We start from the raw sequence: 22,969 nt of genomic DNA on the forward strand, positions 1-22,969 counted from the left end.
TATTAATTGTAATATAGTTACACAAATTATTAGCTTCACAATGAAATAGTCATCTTTCGACACGGTCATTCTGACAGTGGATCCGTCCTCGGATCCATTAATAACATTAGAAAAATAACTAATTTTGTAGAAATTTTCTTTTAAATAACCCAAAAATTAATGAACCCTGTGAGGATTTACCGACAGTTCTGAATATAAAGCAAAGTTACGATTACAATAAAAATTAATACATTTACATCTCATTTCCTGCTGTTGAAAAAATCTTTTAAAACAAGTTATTTTTCTTGAAAAGATGTACTTCTTAAAAAAACAGGCTTTTTTTGACACTGCCATTCTAATAACTCCCTCAGTTTTGGCTCCATATAGAGAGCGAAGAAATACCACCCGATGTGAGAATTGTGCTTGAGCACTTCAGCTAATAACATGGTCTCTCATTCCTATTTTTAGATAACAGGTTTTTTTTTTACTGTATATGTTACTTTATAGATATATCTTTTCGTAGTATCGTTTGTTTTGTATGTTGAGAGGGAATGTTATTATTAGTGTGAGAGGGAGATGGCGGAATATTGAATACCCAATCGATCCTTAGATTAGTTATTCAAAGAAATAATAAATGATGGTGTGAGTGTGGTATTCAACCCTTTTCAAAAAGATAGTTCCTACTCACAGTAAGTTGTTTTGCAACGATCCGGATTTCGAGCCTTTTAGCTCATCATCAGGTTGAAGGACTTCTACAACCACGTCTCTCGACATGAATTGCCAAAGTGAACCCGCTGATACCCACCAACGCGACGTTCCAATTAACAGCTGATTTTTTTAATGGCGCTCAATTTGAACGTGCGAAACGCGGAAATTATAACACAAATAAATATTATACTAGTAAATACTTAATATTATTAAATTACTATAAAAATAATAAAAATTAAAATAATTAGTTTAATTATTTGGATGTTTGATACTATTTATGTACATACTTAAAATGGGAGGAAGATCAAAATCTGTTATATTATTAATGCATTTATCACCATGTTCAATTTTACATTTTTTAATTTCAAATTTCTCAAACCAATCTAATTCTTTCCCTTTGTTGAAACTATGTAACACTCTTGTAATTGCAAAGTTGGTCTTATATAAATCAGTAATCAGTAATTGGTAAGTTTTTCTTTTCGCTAGTGAAACCTTTTTATAAGTAACTTTTAAAATTAATGTCTACATGCTAGAAAATTTGTTATTAAACGTGAAATAATTAACAACGTGATCGATGGATCTATCAGGAACCGTTTAATTTTCCGGTGAGAAGTTTATAAGGTCAGAAAATTGATTTAAAAGTTATATAAAACGCACCAATAATGAAAGGTAGGCGAAAAGAGAACTCCATTGCTCAATATGTGTTCCGATAGGAATTATTGTTTTTTTAAGTTTTTGATGTAGCTATTTTTTTTCCATTTGGTCAAATATTGATTTCGATTGTTCACGTCAAAGAGGTCTTTTGAATAATGACTCTGAATTGCCTTCTTCAAACATGTTACATAAATAAAGAGCAAACCTGAAAAAATGACATTCTGTCTGATGATTTCATGTCCAGAGATTGGATTTTTATGCAGTAAAAATTGCCAAAATATGCGGTAAAATGTGCAGTTGAAAGTCCTAAAATATGTAATGATATGCAGTAAGCCATTTATTACTATCGTAGTACCTTTAAACAGAAATAAAGATAATTAAACGGAATAGATATTAAAACTCTTTAAAACTAAAAATAATTAAAATTCACAAGTATGTAGATTTCATTTACATGTCGATGATTATTGGGACATCGTGAGATGCGGTCTGGTGTGATGTAGGTTTCAGAGAAACATTTTCTTTATCGGGCCAACGTTTCGATCTGTATTGGTATTATCTTCAGGGCCTGGGATTTACAAACATTGTTTAAATTTTACAAATACATTTAGGATGTGGAAAAGTGAATTTATACAATTTAAAAAAAAATTTTTTTTTTGTTTGTGTTAGAAATACAATTTGTTAAATGTAAACATTGTTTGTAAATCCCAGGCCCTGAAGATGATCTCAATAAAAGATCGAAACGTTGGCACGATAAAGAAAATGTTTTTCTGAAACCTACATCACACCCGACCGTAGGATGTGGAAAAAAGTGAATTTATACAATGAAAAAAATATGTTTTATATTCAATCAAAGTATTTCTACTCACTCAAAGTGACTGTTTTCAGCGATACGCTTTTGATCTCAGCTAAAAACCTTAATTAATCGAAAGATATTAATTGGTCAAGCGGATCACGAAAACTAGTGAATTTAATAAGTTTAAAATGAAGTATACCTTCACTAAAGCTCTCCGTGGCCATTTCATTTGTCGCCAAGAATCAAATAGATTACACGACATTTGAAAAATGGCAAAAAGTAGGGAAAATTCAAAAGGTGTGGTTGAGATGGTATCTAGCAGAAGGTCGTGGGTTCAAATCTCGCTCGTGACACTGACTTTTTTATCTCATCTAAAAACCTTAATTAATTACAAGATATTAATTAGTCAAGCGGACCAAGAAAACTAGTGAATTTAACTAGTTATGTAAGTTTATGTGCTAGACGCCTTCTGACGGTTTTAAATCATGTGGATCGTCTTTCTTGTTTTGTAAGATATCCAAGTGCCAGTGAGATTTTGCTGTTTTGTGTTTATATACGTTGAAGGGGTGGAGAAGGAAGCCGGTAAAGAAAGACAGTTTTGTATAAGGAGTCGGTTTTTGAGATGGGAAAAAACGTTGGTAATGGTTCGGCCAGATTATCCTTTCAGGATTATATAGACAGGGATAAATAGGAAAATGAAAGCCAAATTGCTGAAAAATTGCACTACGTAAAAATGTTTGATATGTGGATTGTGATGAATGTTTTATATGTTATAGTGTATGTTTTGTGTGATATGATGATGATATATGTATGTTATCGATATAAAATTTGGTTAATATTAGCGTAGCTGCGACTGAGTTTACATGTGTCTGTTCTGTAATTGATGCTGTGTTTATCTCTGTTGATGTAAACCATTTCTAGAAAGTTACGTTTGTGTTTGTTTTGTTGTGTGTGTAATATTTTTGGATTGTTGAAGTCGAAATTGTGTTTGTGTTCAAAATGGTGGGTAGCGAGTTCTGTAGGATTTTGCTTGGGTTTTTTGCAATCATTGATATGTTGCTTTACTCTCTTGCCCATATATTGGGATGTAAGACCGATGTATGTTGCCGGACAGTTTAAACAGTTGATTTTTTAGATTACTTCAGATTTATTTGCTAATGGCGTGGAATCTTTAATTTTGGAAAAAGTGTTTGAATTGTTTTATAGTTTTTAGAATAATAAAATGATGAATAATTTATAGTTTGTGTATATATTACAGAATAAAATAATTAGATTATCTATTTACAAAGTAGTAATTAAATTGTATATTTTATACTAATTGAGTATAATTAATGTTAATAAACAATTACTTCTTTAAAGATTTTTTTATGCTTCCCCAAAAACCAAAACAATATTTTAAATATTTTATGCGGTAAATGCGATTTTACGTAAAAACTGTTCAAATTTGCGATATGTCCAAATATGCAGTTTTATGCGATATTCATCAAATATGCAAAATTTAACGTACGGCTTTCTAGATACATGATAGATGATTGATTTAACCATCCCTAACCATCCTCTGTCGTATGTGGTGGCAAACAAAACGTGCAACCGCATAAAACTCCGGTCTCTATTCATGTCTATTAAAAAATAATAGTCAAATTTAAATGTTATTTGAGTGTAACAAATCACAAGATTTCCAATAATAGTAATTTTTCCAAAGTAGTTGAATTGTGCACGTGTTTCTGAGTGTAAGCCCTGCGAGTTCATTAATTTAAAAGCTTACCGTTAACACCCTGAAGGCTGGAAGAATTAAAAGGCATTAAAGAAATTGCTTTCAAGCTCGACTTCCTGTTGTGTCGTTTTATGGAGTTTCCTCGTCACTGGAACCTATTGTGAAAAGTATGAGTTCCTTCTCAAGTGGAAACTATTTACAGTGTAACAAAATGCATTTCTATTAAGCATAATTTGACAAGATGATGTTTATAAATGGTCGCAATTAAAAAATAAAAATGCATAGATTGAAATTCTATTGAACCTATCCTACTTTCGATCTAAGACGTTACAAAATGCAGGCATGTGAAAAATTGTCTATTTTATTTGATTATGAATTATTCATATTTGCATAAGTGATATAAAAAAACAAAACAACAGTTTGATCGCAAAATACCTCTTTCATTTATGTGATATCCTTAAGCTTAACACTACACCTGAAAAGAAGAAATTCATTAGGTCGTTAAAAGAATTTAAGAGTTTTTTTAAACATGAGTGCAATGTTTCTTATTGTGACGGCAAATTTGAAAGTTTATAATTCCAAAGGAGAACGCCAAAATTGGTCGATGTTAAAGTCTCAAAAACTGTGATGAGAAAACAAGTTTTTCCGTTGACTTGCATGTACGCCTATTGCCGGACTGGATATTAAGTCCTGACCCAGGGTATATTTCCTCCGTTGGACGTGACCAGAATATCAAATCAAACCTGACACAGATAGAATCATTATTTTGTTAATGTATTTAATTAAATAGTCCTTCTTAGCGCAGGGTCGCTATTTGTGCGGATTATCAGTCTGCCCGTTGCACTTACTCGCCGACTACCTGACTTAAATTAAGCGTTGGTTCATTACAAAGGTCATTTGGTCATTGGTATGCTATAATTTTATTCTAAAACCTCCTGTAAAATAGAAAGAATTTTTTAATAATATTTTGTTAGACAATTAACATGACAGTCAATACATGGTCCTTGCCAATGTTGGGACTAAATTGTCTTAAAAGAAATTTGACAACTATTAATCACTTAATTATGTCAATTTGTAAACATATTTAAGATTTTTTTCCTCTTAATTTACTTTAAGTTTTCAAACTCTGGTTATTTTCTTAAGTTTTCAAGATTGTGATTGGATGTTCATTTTTCTTAACTTTTTGTGTTAGAATTTTTCAAAGTCTTTTTAATGTTTTCAAATTCCTGAATAAGAGGCTATAATGTATATTTACCAATAATTTGAATCTTGGTATGGTCTGGGTAAAAACACAATTTCAACTGTTACTGCCAAGATTCCGACTTATTTTAAGGTCATCATGAGAGCAAAACAATGTTAAAATGTCTACAAATTTCTTGGATTGAAAATTGCTTACAATTCAAAGAAATGTAAAACCATCTATTAAAACACTATTATCTCAATTCGTAGACATATTTCAGATTGTTTTGCTTTGATGGTGACATTAAAATAGGTCGAAAGCTTGGCAGTAACAATTGAATTTGCTTTTTCATCAAGACCATACCGTGATCCAAATTATTCGTGAGTTAAAAAGTGGTTCGATACATCTACCACTTAAAATAATTTATAATTTAGACGTATGTTAATATATTTTGACTCATAACAAAATACGATCCGACGTGAAAGGATCAAAGGTTAAATGTAATCACGTTGCGGTTTGTTATGCGGCATCTACGTCGGAGCGGTGGCTTAATTGAATTTCTGTAGGTCGAAAATTAACTGTAGTCGTAGGGTCCTTTAGAATAATAACATACTGCCGCATACACCTGGATAATGGTTTTTTTCACCCTGTTCATACGAATGGGAAGAACTAATTAAAAGTTTAAAAGGTCTGAATGGAATAGAATGATCTAATTTTCACCTGTTAAAAAATACAAGGCTGTAAATTGTCTACATTGTACTAAAACAAGGTTTGGGCCACACACAACTGTCAGGATTTCACGTTTATTACAGATATAGAGAAAGTGATGTCGATTCATATACATAAATCATATAAAAGGCTGCAGAATATTTCTATAAAATATACCCGTTTTGTATAAAAGATGTTGTGTAGAACAGTTGTGTCTAACTTTCCTTACCGCTCATTAAAAAAAACAAAACAACAACTATATTTTATCGTGATAATATTGTTGATGTTATTCTATTCTATCAGTTGTTATTAAAATTCATTTTTTATCTTCACCTATATCACAGATATAAACAGCCTCGAAATCAATTTTTTTTAAATGGTAAAGACTACTTTTTTTAAATGAAAAGTGTGTTTTTGGTTGTCTCCGTCTGTGGAATAGAGTAGATCAAGGTCGCAAAAATGAAACAAAAATATATGAAACACTAATAATTTTGATTTTTTTGGGTAATCGAAAAGCGATAAAATATACTCATTCATTCATTTTCTCTCTCTCTCTCTCTCTCTCTCTCTTATCTATCTATTTATTTGTTAATCTATTTATCCATTAGTCTGGTAATACATATATCTGTACTTCTATGTATCTTTTTATCTAATGGTATATCTATTTTTAACTTTCTCTCTCCCAATCTATTTCTCTCTCTCTCTCTATTTTCTCTCTCTCTCTATCTCTCTCTCTCTCTCTCTATCTCTCTCTCTATCTATCTATTTTCCAACAGCCTCCCAAAGTAGTTTTTCCAACGTTATAATAATAATAAATGAAATAATAAAGATATATCATTGATAAAAATTCCATCAAGATAACTAATTTAAAAAAACGATGAACTAGATTATTGATCTGCTGGAAACATGAAGTATTTTCAGAGGATCTACGGAAGAGGTCACACAGAGACAAAACTTCCTTTCGGTTTTCGCCAAGCTTTCGACAGTTTTATACTGTCATCTTCAGAGCTTTAAACCTTAATAGGGAATTAAACAACATGGTGTTTTGGGCACAGAAGTACAGTATGTTTTTTGGGGCTCAGCATCTCATATAAGTCTGAAAAGCCAGTAAAATCTTCCTTTCTTTGGTACCCAAAAAACCTAATGTACTTCTGTGCCCAAAACACCATGTTGTTTAATTCCCTATTAAGGTTTAAAGCCCTGAAGATGACAGTATAAAACTGTCGAAAGCTCGGCGAAAACCGAAAGTAAGTTTTTTCTCTGTTTGACCTCTTCCGTAGATCCTCTGAAAAGACTTCATAATTTTAAAAAAGCTAAATATATTGTGTAACACGAAATTAATTCTCCTTTTATTGTGGTTGTTGTTGAGGGTGAATACATCATCTGACGTGGGTAATTGTTTTACTTCACAAATTCTTCTTTTTTTTGTTATTGCTTATACGCATTTCGGGACCAATGCCGTTACCCCTTTTCATAGTTGTTGAAGGAGGAAACTCCTCTCAGAATGTTTTGAGTTGCAACAAGCCTTGAAAATTGGTACCGGAATTGGTCCCGAAATATGTGTAAGCAATAAGAAGTAAAACGATAGAAGAGATTGTAAAGTTCAATAAATGCCCCATCACGTGATATGTTGTCCTACGACTAATATATTGATAACTTCAATATTAGACTAAATAACAAATGAATACGTCATAACTAAGGAGCGTACCTTATGAGTAGACGATAATAGATCAGGATAATAGATAATAATAATAAAAGATCAACAATAACAAATAACCAAGACAATAGACAAGGTGTAAGGTTTTCATTTGTATCAATTCAATATTAATTAATATTACAAAAACAATGTTTATTAGCGACTCTGTATATTATTATTAACGAGAAGAAGTGCCTTAAAATTATTTTTGAATGAAATAAAATGTTGTTTCACAATTGATCCTCGTGGCATTTTTCCAAATTTTTCCAATTTGTTCGTAGTTTGAGATAATACAAGGTAAATTAAAGTGGTAAAAGGTTTTTTGTCAAAATGTACGTATATTTTTTGAAATATTATTCAAGCGCAAAAGAAAGCAGTGCATTTTATGGTAAACACGCTTGAAGTGTGCCAGAAGTGGTTTGCCGAGTTAAGTACAAGTAATACGTTTCACTGAAAATGCAAACTACGTTCAGAAAGACGACTAACTTAATTTGAATCTATAACGATTTACGATGGCTAAGATGCTTGACACTTCAAAAATAAGTTTCCGATTCAGAGAGTACTTAGGCCAGGCTCATTAAGCAACAGATATTAAGGAGAGACTGCATTTCTGGATGTGATTTGTTTTCGAGCTGACACACCACAAAGATTTAATACAATGGATGTCAAGTAAAGTTTCCTTACCCTAATAGAATGAACCCTTAATTCTGATTCTGAGAATATATAGCAATTATTTCTTTCCCTTAACCGAAATCTTGTTACGTTCTTGGACGTACCACCTTCGCAATACAATTCGAAATTATTCCTTCCATAATTAATACTTTTAATACCTTAATAAAACTAAAATGATATATATATTATATACTGATATATGATATAATATTAACTAACTATAAATTAATACTTTACTGTTTTTGCTGGAGGAAAAGTCATCGGAAGGTAATTAACTTTACGGTGTACAGTTAGTTAGATTTGCAAAAAAACGCCAGTAATGGTTTAACATGTCTTACATTACATATCATTGATGAAGAAAATTTCGTCATATGCTAAATTCGCACATTCCAAGGTAAAGTAACTTTACGGCGTTCAGTTAGTCAGTTTTGCAAAACACGGCGATGTAGATGGTTTAGCATAACCACTCAGCCGTGGACTTGTGTGAAATCGTTTCTAGAAACAATTATTTATTCGAGAAATATGTGTGCTTGTGAGGGAGAGTTAAAGGAAGACGAGAGCAAGAAGAAAGAAAGAAAAAGAGAGAGAGAGAGTGAGAGAGAGAGAGAGAGAGAGAGAGAGAGAGAGAGACAGAGAGAATACCCTCGAAATAGTTTGCGTTCAAAAGTTTGAAAAAATGGCTAAACATTTTCACAATTTCACATTTATTTTATGTTAAATCTGTTCTATTTCTGCAAAATCGAAACAGCCAATAAACGTTTTTCAAAATGCTACTCTATATCTGGGGACCTAAGTATATCTTCTACTTGGAAAATAACGAGACCAAAATGCTACCCAGCTGATAAATTTTAATAATTTTCAATATTTAACAATTTTTCGTTGCTGGATTTGTGTGTAACACACGTAAAAATAAATCTTGTTCGGTTTTGCAGTAACATATAAATAATAACAAAAACTAGTTGTTCTACTTACTCACTTTCTATAGTACCATTTTACATCGCTGACGTAGGAAAATCGAGCAAGACTGGTTTAGAAGATTGGAAACTGAATTGTTATTCGATACGAGGGATTCTACAAGAATAAAGAAAGGACGATCTTAAGAGTCCCCTCAGGAGATGTGTTGTTCTTGTTTTATGCGGATCCTTATGGCCCTTTTGTTGATCTGTAGGATTTTTCAGCCGGGTCAAAAGCCTCATGGGCCCCTTTTATAATCTCGACCGGTTTTCGGGGGGAGGGATAATTTTCTTCTGTGCCAGAAAGGCTTTTCGTCAGAAGCAGTAAGGAACGACGTGGAAAATCGATTAAAACTCAATCAGTTGCTGAGATGAAAAAGAAAATCCGCATCATCCAACTCAGAGACGGATCCTTAACTGGGCTGTATTTACTTCTACAATAGATCCCAGAGGAATACTTAAAAAAAACTTTTTATGAAGACAGAACGAAAAAATAAAACAAAAAGACAGAACAGAACTTTTATAAAAAAGGTTTTACTAATCACATTGTAAAGATAAAACTCTTATTAATAACTAATAATTGGAAAATATATATTAAAAAAATTTTGTATCTTATTTTAGTTGGCATAATGATAGCGGAGTCAATCTTGCCTTAAATATATTAATATATTCACATTATATATTATAACATTCATTATATATATTATATATATTATATATATTCACATTCATATATTAATATTCACATATGCAAATGGATTGCCCAGGTTGGATCTTTGTCTCACTAGAAAGTTAGATTAACACGGTAACATACGTTCAAAAAAGTAAACTTACATGTCATTAGAGATACCTTTTCATCTCTCAAAACAAACAAACAGAACAAATAGATGTTGGGAACGTCGTTGAATTTTCGGAAAAATAATTCAAACGGAAATTCGACGTCCTTTCAGAGCTTTTTCATCTTAAAAACATGTTCCTCGCTTTCAATTAAATAAGGTTCAAATTCAGATTCTCCTACCCGGCGGTTTGATACCTTTCGCCCTGAATTTATCGGCGTGGAAGAAACGTGATGAGAATGAAGGAAGAGTGAACGGCTCCTACTTATATCGTGTTTACTAAATGCTAGCTGATTAGTTTATTTCTGCCGTATAAAATATGCCAGGATTGTAAGTAAAAGGAATTTGGAGCTGAACTGCAGGCTTATGAACAAAATTGCAGTAAGAGCATAAACAAATAAAATATTTATTGATGAAATTTCATGATGCCAGGCGGACCAGGTTATGGTAACAACCAGCTAAAGCTGATTTTCTGGCCATAACATCATCACTAACCGAAACCGTCAATCTACAAGCTTTCATAACTTTCTAAACTTTCCAACAAGTTTTCCTCTTCCTAAAACTGTTCTTAAAATTCAAGAAAGGGCCGCATAAATCAAACTCAAGTACGGGTGGACCAGGTGACATGATATCGCCCCGCTAAAACCGATTTTTTGGTCATAACTAATTGAAACTGTTCGACCTACATGCCTTTCCTAACCTTTCAAACAGTTTTCACCAAAAATGTTTTTAAATATTCAAGATAGGGCCGAATAAAACAAGCGAGACATAGCGGACCAGGTTTTGGCAACAAAATCAGGCTAAAACCGACTTTATGGCTTAACCTCAAAATTAACTGAAAACGTTTGATCTACAAGCTTTATTAAGCTCTCGAAAGATTTTCTTCTGTGTAAAACCGTTTTATATCTATTACATCCATTTCTATCTCCATCACTCTCTTTCTCTATTTGTCACTTCTTCCTCTTTATTTGTCTGTCTCTCTTTATCTCTCTGTCTCTGTCTGTCTGCCTCTCTCTCTCTCTCTCTCTCTCTCTCTCTCTCTCTCTCTCTCTCTCTCTCTCTCTCTCTCGGCAGTGTTTGCAAGAAGAGGAGAAACATAAAAGTGTCAAGTCTCTTTTTCTCTATCTCCCTTTCTGTCTATCCCAAACTATTTTTCTTTCTTTACGTAGATAAACATATCCAAAGTATGTAGAAATGTATTAAAATCCTGCAGGAGTTCGGTGCCGAAATGGTAGAAAAAAATAAACTACATACATAAGACACAGCCAATGACACAATAATTTTTTATTAAATGGCTTTGTAAATTATATTAAGTTAAATGAAGGTACAGATAAACTGATAAATTATACAATCTTAAAAAGTTGATAACAGACAATTATGCATTAAAATTGGTAGGTGAACTCTTGTAACTCAAATGAAACGGATTAGCTGATCCAACTAGATATTTAATTAGGAAAGATCCTTACTATTTTTCAATAATTGAGCATTCAGCAAGAAAGTGTGAAACGGTCTCACCGGAGCGAGAATTAGAGAGGAAGCAAAGCCCCTAGCCGCGGGGCTAAGCTCAAATGTACCTCACATCTCATCTTAATCGAGCAACTGGGAGCTTTCTTAAGTGGTAGCAAAATTGTCTTAATTAAAATCATATAACGCATATGAATGATTTAGTTTCTTTAGTTAGAGCTGGTGACTGGATTACTCAATTCGTGGTAAGCAGTTGTCACGTTTATGTTGAGGTATATTTAGCAACAGTTTATTGAAATTGTTTTCCATTTTGAAATATTTTCCTAAGAATGTGAAAAGCCTAGGACACACGTATGAAATTATTCCTCTTCCATATCCTTCTAGAGATTCCTATTCTACATATCCTTTTTTCTGTATTTCCTTTTTCTGTTTTGTGACACTCCTTCTCTATGCTTTTATAAGAGAAGGTGCGGATTTCCTAAGTAGACGTATTATTTATTGTTTTCTTCTTACGATTCCGATATTTTTTCTTGCTGTTGTATTGTGTCATTCCATCTATCCAAAATATGTTTAACAGTTATTCGTGTACAGTTCCCTCTTTTAGTAACCTGAACTAATTGTTGCAGGAAGGTATTCGAATTACTTAAAAAGTCAGATTATGGAGGGTGTTATTAAAATACGTACATATATATAAATTTTTTTAACACAACGCTTTATCCACAAAACCTTGAACATATTATAAAACATATGTACTGTCAATTTTTGTTTAAAGAATCTATTTTTGAAATGTATATAAAATTTTGTTCAATCGTCTGCTGTTATGCAATAATTTTTATGTACTATGCATATTATACTTAACAGAGAAAAATATAGCCTAATCGAACATTTCATTTTTTGGAGCAAAAATATGTGAAGGATTAACTCACTCTCTCGTACGTACTCATTCACTTACAGACACTCTCACTGACGCTCCCTGACTTACTGACTCTCTTTCTCTCTCTTTTTCTGGCTCGTTAGTTCTTAGTTGTAAGAAATGTCCCTTGCTAAGCTTGGCAGATTTGTTAAATAACACGTCACGGACACACATTTCACACCCAACACATGGGAGGAAACAAAAATTTCACTCATTACGGCTTAGCGTATATGTCAAACCAACATGACAGGCATGTTTTACAAGACTAACGAACAGTATCACTGTATACCACCAAAGATGGTTATTGTAAGATTAGTTCTAATAACAATAGTGATATTGATTACAGCGGATGAGCATAAAATTTCACTCACTTTTACGTTTCAGCTGTTGTTCTGAACCATCATGACTGACAGCAAAACTGATGGAATGAATATTGTAATGGACACCACTCACTCACTTTCTATCAATCGTTATTTACACTCCTCTTTCAATCCCTAATTATTTACACAAATGAACGAACAGTTGAAAATTCTAGGTGTAAGTGGTATTATACGATCTTATTGATGATATTAAGGTTATATATATATATATATATATATATATATATATATATATTTTAACGAGGGTTCGCAACAGCAGATGTTATATCAACTCTCGGGGTGCGGTGTTTTTGAAAAAAAAGCCCGTTTGTAAGTATGTCCTGTACAAATGCAGGGCCGCTGGATTCGAACCCGGGACCTTTACCTTACAGTGATGAGCACCGTGTCAACGCCTAAACCGTTGCGGCCACCGACGCCCCCTCTGGTAATATTTATTATTAGTATTATTATTAGATCGAGTTTATTAGAATCAAACCTTTAATTTTATGCAGGTATCTATCAAAAATATAACATGGAAATTACATGACTATCTTATATTTTCGTCCTTGTATTGTACTCACTGTAATTTTCCCATACTTTGCGGCTTAAATGATAACCATAAAAAAACGGAAGCAGGAAATATTCTATGTTTATCTGCCGCCTTAGAAAGATGAGGGGGAAATTCGGCTAGATGTAGAACGGAAAGAAAACAATGTTTTTATCGGCGTCATCCTTCCTTGTCATGGCCTCCGGCCGTTTGCACAACCGCCTTGACAAGCTTATCTCAAATCTGTGAAAAATCTAAGTGACAAGGGACCGATAGAGCCTGATTTACCCATGAATCCTCTCAGATGCAGATTTAGTTTAATGCCGTAAAAATTCATTTACTTTATTAACGAAAAGGTGAAAAAAAATGTATATAAACTTTTTTTAAATATTTTACTACAAGGCGTGAGTAAAAAAGAAATATTGAGACTTAAATTAAATATTCCTTATCCATATTTTATAGCATCTTTTCAATAACGCCGTTGGCTTGCTATGAAAAATGCATATACCTTTTTTATAAAATCCTTTCAAAGAATAAAAATTAAATTAAAATTAAAATAAATAATATTAAAGTGAAATCCAATTTTATAATAGTTTGCTAACGATTCAAGCATTGAAATTAGCTGAAAAGGAATTAGGTGAAATATTTCAATAAAAGTGTACTGTGTGTAATGTAAAGAAAGCTTATGTTGTGATGGAGTACCTCAGATGTATGCAAATGAATATTCCCTGAGGGTTTAAACGTAATAGTAATTAAACTGTTGCAAATTGGAAAGTAGATGTTAGAATTTTCTCACACGAGCGATTACAGCGATTGAAGTCTTTGTGAACAAAACAAACCTCGAATAACACAATGAACCTTGTTTAGGAAAATTACCCCAGTTTTATTCCTTATCAATTCAACATAAATAATTACTTTCGTTTTTTTTCCTAGTACTGTTTTTGTAGTTTTGGGTTTGTAAGATGACTGAGATATTCCATTATCATATACGGGATATATGCATTAAAAGTTAAGGGTTTTAGCCTGTTTGTACAGGAAAGTGCTTTATCGCGCCCTGTAGGTAGACAGGTCCCTTTTTCACTCTGTTAGAAACATAACAAACCTATAATCTAGTTCTGTTCTGTTATGCTTGAAAAACATGAAACAATTACTATAAAAAGGAAAATTCTAGATTATTTAAACTGGTTTAAAAATATAGAAAAACAGTCACTAAATAGTTTGTTTTTAAGCTGAAAAAGGAACGAAAAAAGTGTGTGGTGATTAGTGACCGATAATCGATAATTATTCAGAAATCGTGAGATGCGGTCTGGAGTGATGTAGGTTTCAGAAAAACATTTTCTTTATCGTGCCAACGTTTCGATCTTTTATTGAGATCATCTTCAGGGCTCAAAGCGTTTGTCTTCTGTGTAATTGTGCCATTNCCTGAAGATGATCTCAATAAAGATCGAAACGTTGGCACGATAAAGAAAATGTTTTTCTGAAACCTACATCACACCAGACCGCATCTCACCATTTCTGCATAATGAAACGAAAAAAATTAAATTTCAATAATATTTTCATTACAATTAAAATATAATTTTTCTTATCAATATTTGAAGTTTTGACGTAAACTTTAAAAAATACATGTCAAGACTCTATTTTTACTTGATAATCACGAAACGTCTAACAGAAACTCGATAAACTTAACGTAAAAACAATATTTTAGGTAATTATTAAATGTTTATATTTTATTAATAGTAAATACGATCATAGAGATTCACTACACGTACAACAAAGTTTTCATGCTTCTATAGTTCAAATGCAACAAAAAAATTAGTTCCTATTTACAACCCTTTTGCAGATATTCAACATTTTAAGTTTTTTCGTTTTCGACATAAATCTACTCCTAGCTCTTAAAGTACTCATTTCTGGAGAAAAAAAACTGTCTAGAAAAAAGCGTAAAATCTTAAGTTTAAGATGCTACCATTATACAATTTTCAGCTCTTAAAACTGCCTTTTTTTAAATTGAAATATATGAAATTCTCAGTTGTTCCTTCCGGCTATGTAAATAAAATATTGACTCAGACACGATATCCTCTTAAAAATATCGGTTGGTTCAAAGAAATATATGAGCTATGCTGCAAATTCAATTTCAGCGTAGACCGTATCTATGAAAAAGATAGCAATTATGTAAATGGTTTACTAGAAAAGGTTTAACGGAAAATTTATATAACGCTAGAAGTGCAGCCACGAACTACTCATTTTTGTAAATAAAAACAACAGTTTTGAAAAAAAGCGTAAAATTTCGTTTAAGAAGGCACCAAGTTAAAGAATTTTCAATTTAATTGTTGGTAAAAAACAAACATTACATTTTTCAAAAATTCATAAGTTTAAAATTGGTAAAAACCAAATTTTCAATTCCGTTGGATCGAATAACGGTACAGCCTGGCAAATTTCATTAGAACATCTCCGTTTAATAATCTTTCTAGAGGTATACCCTTTTCCTTAATTACATTGAAAAAAAGCTGAAATGTTATGCTCAATGAAATAGTGGCGGTGGGAAAAATGGGGTTAACCTAGTAACGTAACCTTTTGTCCAGGGCAAAATTTATTTCCCAATTTTATTTAATAAAAAGCGCAAAAAGAAACAAAACACATTAAGAAGAGACAATAAACATACAAACAACAAAAGCAGAAACATTGGACCATAAATCTACACTGAATACAGACAACAAAAGAACAAGATTACCGAAGTTCTAAAGCCCAAATTTAATTTTAAAAAATGTTCAAGATTACGTGTAGATTTATGACGAAAACCGGAGATAGTTGAAAAAACACATTAAATATTGAATAACTGCAAAAGGGTTCAGAATCCGATCTTGGCTTGTACAAACTTTTTGGTTCCATTTAAAGTGTGTTTAAAGCATCTGAGGAACTTTGTCGGACAAGAAGTGAATGACCCTGTATAATCATATGTATAAAGTTACAAAAGAGAAAAGACGTTGCCAGTAAAGTTGATCAAAAAATTTTTATTAAAAAAATCGAAAACGCACATTTTAAAACCCTTAACTACAAAAATTACTTTATGTCGATTACTTGAAAAATCTAGAAACATAAACATTAGTTTGTATTTAGAACTAGGGGGAAGTTTGTAAAATAGCATTGTTTTTAGATTGTAAATTTATTATATTTAAATTGTATTATATTATTTTTGGGTGGCTTTTGTAAGAAGGTGTGAATATACTTCCTTCTTTTTAATTTGGCATTTTCTATAACTATAGCCCTTTTTTTAATAATTGAAGCCTTAAAAAGTAGTATGTGTACCATCAGAAAACTTGAAAAACTATTTTCATATGGAAAAAAGAAAGAAAATATATGTTAAAAATGTTCTACACTGTACACAATAATTAGGTTGTAAATATTAATTTTAATAAAAAAAATGAAGGCGAATGAAAAAAAGTATGTTTCTACAAAAGCTAATTTTTATAATATTCTGTTTTGGCTTAAAAGAAAGTTGTGTAATACCAACGGGAGAAAGAGAGTGAGTGACAGAGAGAGAGAGAGAGAGAAAGAAAGAGAGAGAGAGAGAGAGAGAGAGAGAGAGAGAGAGAGAGAGAGAGAGCGAGAGAGAAAGAAAAAAGTTATGAAAAATCAAATGAACTCGTTTTATAGTTTACAAAGAACGTGTTTGCACTGTTGTTTGAAATTTAAACGAAGATTATTTCGTTTCGTTTTATCTCTTAGCTCGAGAAAAGAAAAGTTATTAAAACAGTAATAACTTTCCTGAGTCACGGATTACCCGTCTTGAAATTTTTCTTTGTTAACTTTACGTATAGTTACCTGTGTTACTGTGGCCATTTCAGCCATGGGGCACGAGGATCTGTGCTCTTGGTGAAACTTGGGCTGATAAGGTTCCAACATTCTTATTTTGCCCCAACGGTTGAAGAACAGCACGATAGCAGCCACCCAAAGTATGAGTACGAGGACTACAATGAGCGCTTCCTCCGCCCTCACCACTAAGGTCGCTCCTAAAAAAGATATTTAAATTATTTCTCTTGCAATTGTTTTTTTTATAATTTAACGTACGTACCTTCAGGAAGGTGGGCAGGATGGGGGTACGGTGGTACAACATCAGCCCCCGAGGTCACCTGGTCCTCAAGGCTGTTGTTCCACATACTACTAACCTCCTTCAGTTCTATAACATAAAGTTCGGCCTGTTCACATTACTTGAAAGTTTCATTTAACAATACAACTAATTGTCGAACTTTGAGAAAAAACTCATCATGACAGGCATCATAATGAATTATGAAAATATTTTGGCGACCTGGGAAAATTTGCTGCGATCGAGATTAAAATAACTAATTATTCTATCATATTCACTGAACATAAGTTCATAATTCATTTAGTTCAAAATAATTTTAAACAATAAAGGTACAAGCAAATGGAAGAACTAAAAATGAATTTTGAACAGATTGGTGGAAAAACAGAATAACATTGATTTTGTAAGCGCCTAAAAATTAAATTATCTGAACGACGACATTAAAGAAGAAAAATGGTAATTTTAAAACTTGTTTTCTTAAAATTAAAATGAAGAGTTGCATAGAAATATGAAAACAAACACGAAGGGTATTTTTGATGTAGAATCAAATGGATATGATGATCTTGTTCACTGTGAATTCAATTCGTTATTTTATTCTGCTTGAAACACTTGGTACATAATGTAAATAGGTGTTAGTAAATATTAAACATGTAAATTATACATAATAACTTAAAAATCTTAAGTAAAGTTTGACGAAGGGATTGACTGATTTCTTTGAAATTGGCTTTATTCTTAATCTATTACAGCTCATGTTCCGATTGACCAATTAACATTTTTCAATTAATTAATATTTATGTAAGGTATTCGTTGAGATAAAAAAGTCAGTGTCACGAGCGGGATTCAAACCCACGACCTTCGGCTAAATACGCCGCTATTCTACCACTTGAGAGAGGTTGAGATGGGAAGTTAGTGTCCGAGCGGATCGAAGTCACAATAGCTCAAGTGGTAGAGCAGCGTCGTATTTAGCCGAAGGTCTGGGTTCGAATCCCTCTCGTGACACTGACTTTTTTATCTGAACCAATACCTTTCATAAATATTTATTCTTCATTTCTTCATTCTTCTTATCATAAGATTATTATATTGAAGGCTGATTTTAATTATATCAACAAAAAACACATATTCACGGATCGGTATGAATTGAGATAAATTCGACCTTCGGCTACTCTGCGACTTGAGTTATCGTGACTTCGGTCCGCTCGAGTACTAAGTGGTAGAGTAGCGGCGTATCAAGCCGAAGGTCGTGGGTTCGAATCCAGCTCATGACACTGACTTTTTATCTCAACTAAAAACCTTAATTAATTGAACGACATTAATTGGTCAAGCGGACCACGAAAAATAGTGAATTTAATTAACTAAAATGAAGTATACTTCACTAAAGCTCTCCGTGGCCATTTCATTTGTCGCCGAGAATCAAATAGATTTCACGACATTTGAAAAATGGCAAAAAGAGGGAAAATTCAAAAGGTGGGGATGAGATGGGAAGTTAGTGCCCGAGCGGATCGAAGTCACGATAGTTCAAGTGGTAGAGCAGTGTCGTATTTAGCCGAAGGTCGTGGGTTCGAATCCCTCTCGTGACACTGACTTTTTTATCTGAACCAATACCTTTCATAAATATTTATTCTTCATTTTTATCATAAGATTATTATATTGAAGGCTGATTTTAATTATATCAACAAAAAACACATATTCACGGATCGGTATGAATTGAGATAAATTCGTAAAAACTATTTTACCATCTTATAATTAAAATGTTGGTATATTAAAAACATTTATCTTCTATTTTCTCCAGGCGTATTTTGTGGTGAATTGAGCTACAATTTTAATGGAACGTGCTGCCCAAACTAGAACTCTAGAAACTTTCAATTTAATGTGATAAAATTTGTTAAATATTTAAAAAAAAGTCCGTAAGGTTTATAGTAAAAATTCGTCCCGATTTTTCCCGCAACATGCCAAGCAAAATTGGAATTCAGCAAGGAAATATCCTAGGATCAATCATTTACACAATGTACACTGCTGACATATCCACACATTCTAAAATAGAAATCTCAAACTTCACACTAACCCTGACCCAAATTTAGGGTGGTGCACGCACTCTGATCCTGACCTAATAAGAAGAATCGAATAACATTTGGCCTCAACAAGTTAAATGAGCAAAAAATACAAGTGACATTGAAGCGCAGACAATAACCCTTTAACTCATCGAACCAGTTTTGATTTTCGGGATCGAGCTGTGGGGCTCGGTCAAATTTTCCAGTATCCAATGAATCCAACACTTTCAATCCAAAGTCCTCTATCGCATGTTCAACGGTCCTTTTTACAATTAATTAAGGTTTTTAGTTGAGATAAAAAAGACAATGGCACGAGCGGGATTCGAACCCACGATCTTCAGGTTGATACGCCGCTGCTCTACCACTTGAGCTATCGTGACCCGATCCACTCGGACACTAACTTCCCATCTCAACCACACCTTTTGAGTTTTCCCCCCTTTTTGCCATTTTTCATGCCGCTCCTGCCATTGTCTTTTTTATCTCAACTAAAAACCTTAATTAATTGTAATATATTAATTGGTCAAGCGGACCACGAAATTAGTGCATTTAAGGTCATTTTTACTTTACCAAAATTACAATTCACAAAGACCTAGACATTTCAACCGTGGAAGTCTGGCTATTCTCCACATTGCTCCATGGCCTCAAAGATATGTCAGATTTGTGTAAGTTTATTTTCGTACACACAGAAATAAGTAAATAAAATCGTCCCAGATTTTGTCCGAATTACATTTAACTAAAAATTCCAACACTTGTAAATGGAAAATCGTTTAATTTAAGATAAATTATTAAATTTTGATCTCTTGATAATGTAAAACAGCATAAACGTATAAATATAACATATCTCTGTTAGCACTTTTTAAAGTACTTATTACAGTGTGGTCTTAATTAGGTAAATAAGTTATGATCTCCCAGAGTTTTCAGAGTGCATTATAAAAACACCGGAATCAATCAAACTTGTTATTAGCACGTTGATTATTTTATATCCTCTGAAAGTAAATAGCTTCATCATGTGTTTAACACATTATTTGATTGAGGGAGCAGAAGGCAATAGCCTTTATGATCGTAAAACCGTAAAATGACTTAATCTCGAACGTAATAGGATCACGTACTTTCACGTCTTTGATTCCACGGTTATTTACCTGGTAGGAGAACGTGAGACAATCGTATAATCAGAGTGACAAATTATAGAAGAAGGTAGATCCATAGTCTATCCAGACGTTCTGCCTTTTATAGAGTAGCTTCGTACAGATGTTTTTTATGTATTTTTTATACGCTATATCATGGCGCGTAAAATTGGTAAACGGGTGGAACTGTGCCACTAAACTTTCTTTAATGATTTTCTTCCAGATACGTTAGTATTTTATTGTCAATTTTTATGAATTTCCTTCCGAATAAATCAATGATTGGTTGTCTCAATCTGCAAAAATCGAGTCCCTCACGGAGCGAAAGAACTACCGTAACAAATGTGAAAACCGTCATGGGTTGATTCCGAGAAAAAAGAATTCTGCTATTAATCAATTTTAGATTGGGCAGCTTAGCTTTTTATGCTGGAACAATGTCATGTAAATAATGTGCAACACTGGACATGAATATGTGTATACATGATTACTGAATCAAAAATGTCGCAAGTTTAAATCCAGTTTCACAAGCTTCCAAACGATTTTAATGTTTGAAAAAGACCGTTCTAATTTTATTCTGCCCACTGAAAGATTTGTTAAACAAACGACTGCTGAATTAAACATGCAATCAGCACGGACATGTTCATCAGTTCGGAATCATAAGCTTATTGTAAAGATCGAAATATGCTTAAAAAATATGACATCCAAATTTATTTAGAAGTCTGATTTGGAATTTAAATAAAGGCCCCATGGTAAATAAAAAGGCTAATAGAATACCCTGTGTTTCTTTAGGGTAAGAAATTATATTTGAGCAAGGTCATCCAACCGTTTACCTCGTGGTAGGTCTCTCCGTTCAAATAATTTTTGAAGTAAAACCATCAATTATGCCGATGTAATATTCTAAATTAAACTCCACTTAATTAATTAAAAATGATTGTAAAAATAATACATTTTACTGAATAATTTATCCAAATGTTAGTTAACTTTTAAATATTGATTATGCAGTATTTGCAAGTTGAGGGTGGGACAAAAGTACATATTACATCATACAGTTCAAATATATGACCAATCGACATGATAGTGATAGAGAACTAGAAAAATTTTTGTTTTGTCTGTTCGTTTATTGAGTAAAAAGCACTTTTGCCATAAAATTTTCTACGTAATTTATTATTATCGTTACTTGTTAATTAAATGACGTTTTTATATTTTGAAAGAAATTTTTTATTATGCTTAAAAAATATCAAGGTGGTTTTTGATCATTTTTACTGTATCTGAATCTGGTAATTTACAAATCATTAGTCAATTAATTACGAAAATTACTCTCTCTTCTCTCTCTCTCTCTCTCTCTCTCTCTCACTCACTCCCTTCTCTCTTTTTTCTCTTTCTCTCTCACCCCTCTCTTTTTTTCTCTCTCTCCCTTTTTCTCACTTTCTCTTTTCTTTTCTCTCTCTCTCTTCTCTCTTTCTCTCTTCATAACATCTCATTTTCGATACAGCGCACCTATACTGTCTGATTTGTCTAATACAAACAAATGTGATATACAAACAGCACAAAATGCATGTGTAAGATATATATTAAGACTAAAGTACGATAGTACTATATGCGATAAATATAAGAGAATAAATATGTCAAAATATGATAAATTACAAAAAATGACCATAATATCAACAATGTTCAAAATTATACACTCTAAGCAACCGAACTATCTATTTGTTAACTATAAGAGAACAATTAAAATATTAAACTTAAGACAAAACAATACATTCGAAATTCCAACAATCAAACAGCATAAAGCTGTTTAATAACGTTCCAAATAGTATTTCCTCTTAGAGCAGTTTTCCGTACTTCCAAAAGAAAATATCCAAAACATCCGACGGAAAATAAGTAAAACCATCATAAAATCATGGATTCATAAAGTAATTAATATTATGTGTTTTTACAATCTCTAAACAAAAGAATGTATGTATAATATAAAATATAATGTAAAAACGTATGTGTAATATATAAATTGTTACTTCTCACGTTAAGTGGAAGAAAGGTTCACGAGATCTATGCAAATGAGATTTTATGCAAATGTGCTAGACAACTTACCTAGGAAGGATAGAAGCCCAATTCAGATAGCCTGTATGTTGGGCAAAATAATGACTGTGTGTTGTATTTGCGTGATTAAATAAAACTTTTAATCTCTCTCTCTCTCTCTCTCTCTCTCTCTCTCTCTCTCTCTCTCTCTCAACTATCTTCTGTATTTGGAAACGGCAACTGACTTAGTGTTTGTTTATACACTTAAGCTTCATTTCTCTTTCATAACAAAAGTGATGCTTTGCTCGGACACAAGATTTTCAAGAATTACAGCACTGGAAATAATTAAGTCTAATTCCCATTGGTTTGCTCATTGGAAATTTTTATTTAATAAATATAATCTAGTCTTCTCATAGACCCTTGAGAACATCTGTAGTTGACAGGTTCATTTTTTGACTCTCCTCTCCAAGATTGCCTCTCAGCATTGGGAAGATTGCTTATTACGGGTTCAAACATCTTCACACTTGTCT

General features: G+C 32.4%; 1 protein-coding gene across 5 annotated transcripts in view; it reads right to left on the bottom strand.

Annotated features, from left to right (window-relative positions):
• The window catches only part of LOC106672074, a 186,244-nt gene that overhangs the window by 8,353 nt on the left and 154,922 nt on the right, over window positions 1-22,969 (bottom strand). For 3 of the 5 annotated variants that reach the window (XM_014403204.2, XM_014403203.2, XM_024227580.1), the window contains 2 exons: window positions 17,246-17,350; window positions 16,996-17,183 (listed from right to left, as the gene is read on the bottom strand). In XM_014403204.2, coding sequence (XP_014258690.1) covers window positions 16,996-17,183; window positions 17,246-17,330 — 273 coding nt within the window. In that variant the 5' untranslated portion in view covers window positions 17,331-17,350. Of the gene's footprint in view, window positions 1-16,995; window positions 17,184-17,245; window positions 17,370-22,969 lie in introns of all 5 variants that reach the window. The other 2 variants (XM_014403202.2, XM_014403205.2) reach the window with 1 other exon arrangement.

The sequence above is a fragment of the Cimex lectularius genome, unplaced genomic scaffold, assembly GCF_000648675.2.
Source record: "Cimex lectularius strain Harlan isolate CLEC.00 unplaced genomic scaffold, Clec_2.1 scaffold132, whole genome shotgun sequence".
Classification (NCBI taxonomy): Eukaryota; Metazoa; Arthropoda; class Insecta; order Hemiptera; family Cimicidae; genus Cimex; species Cimex lectularius.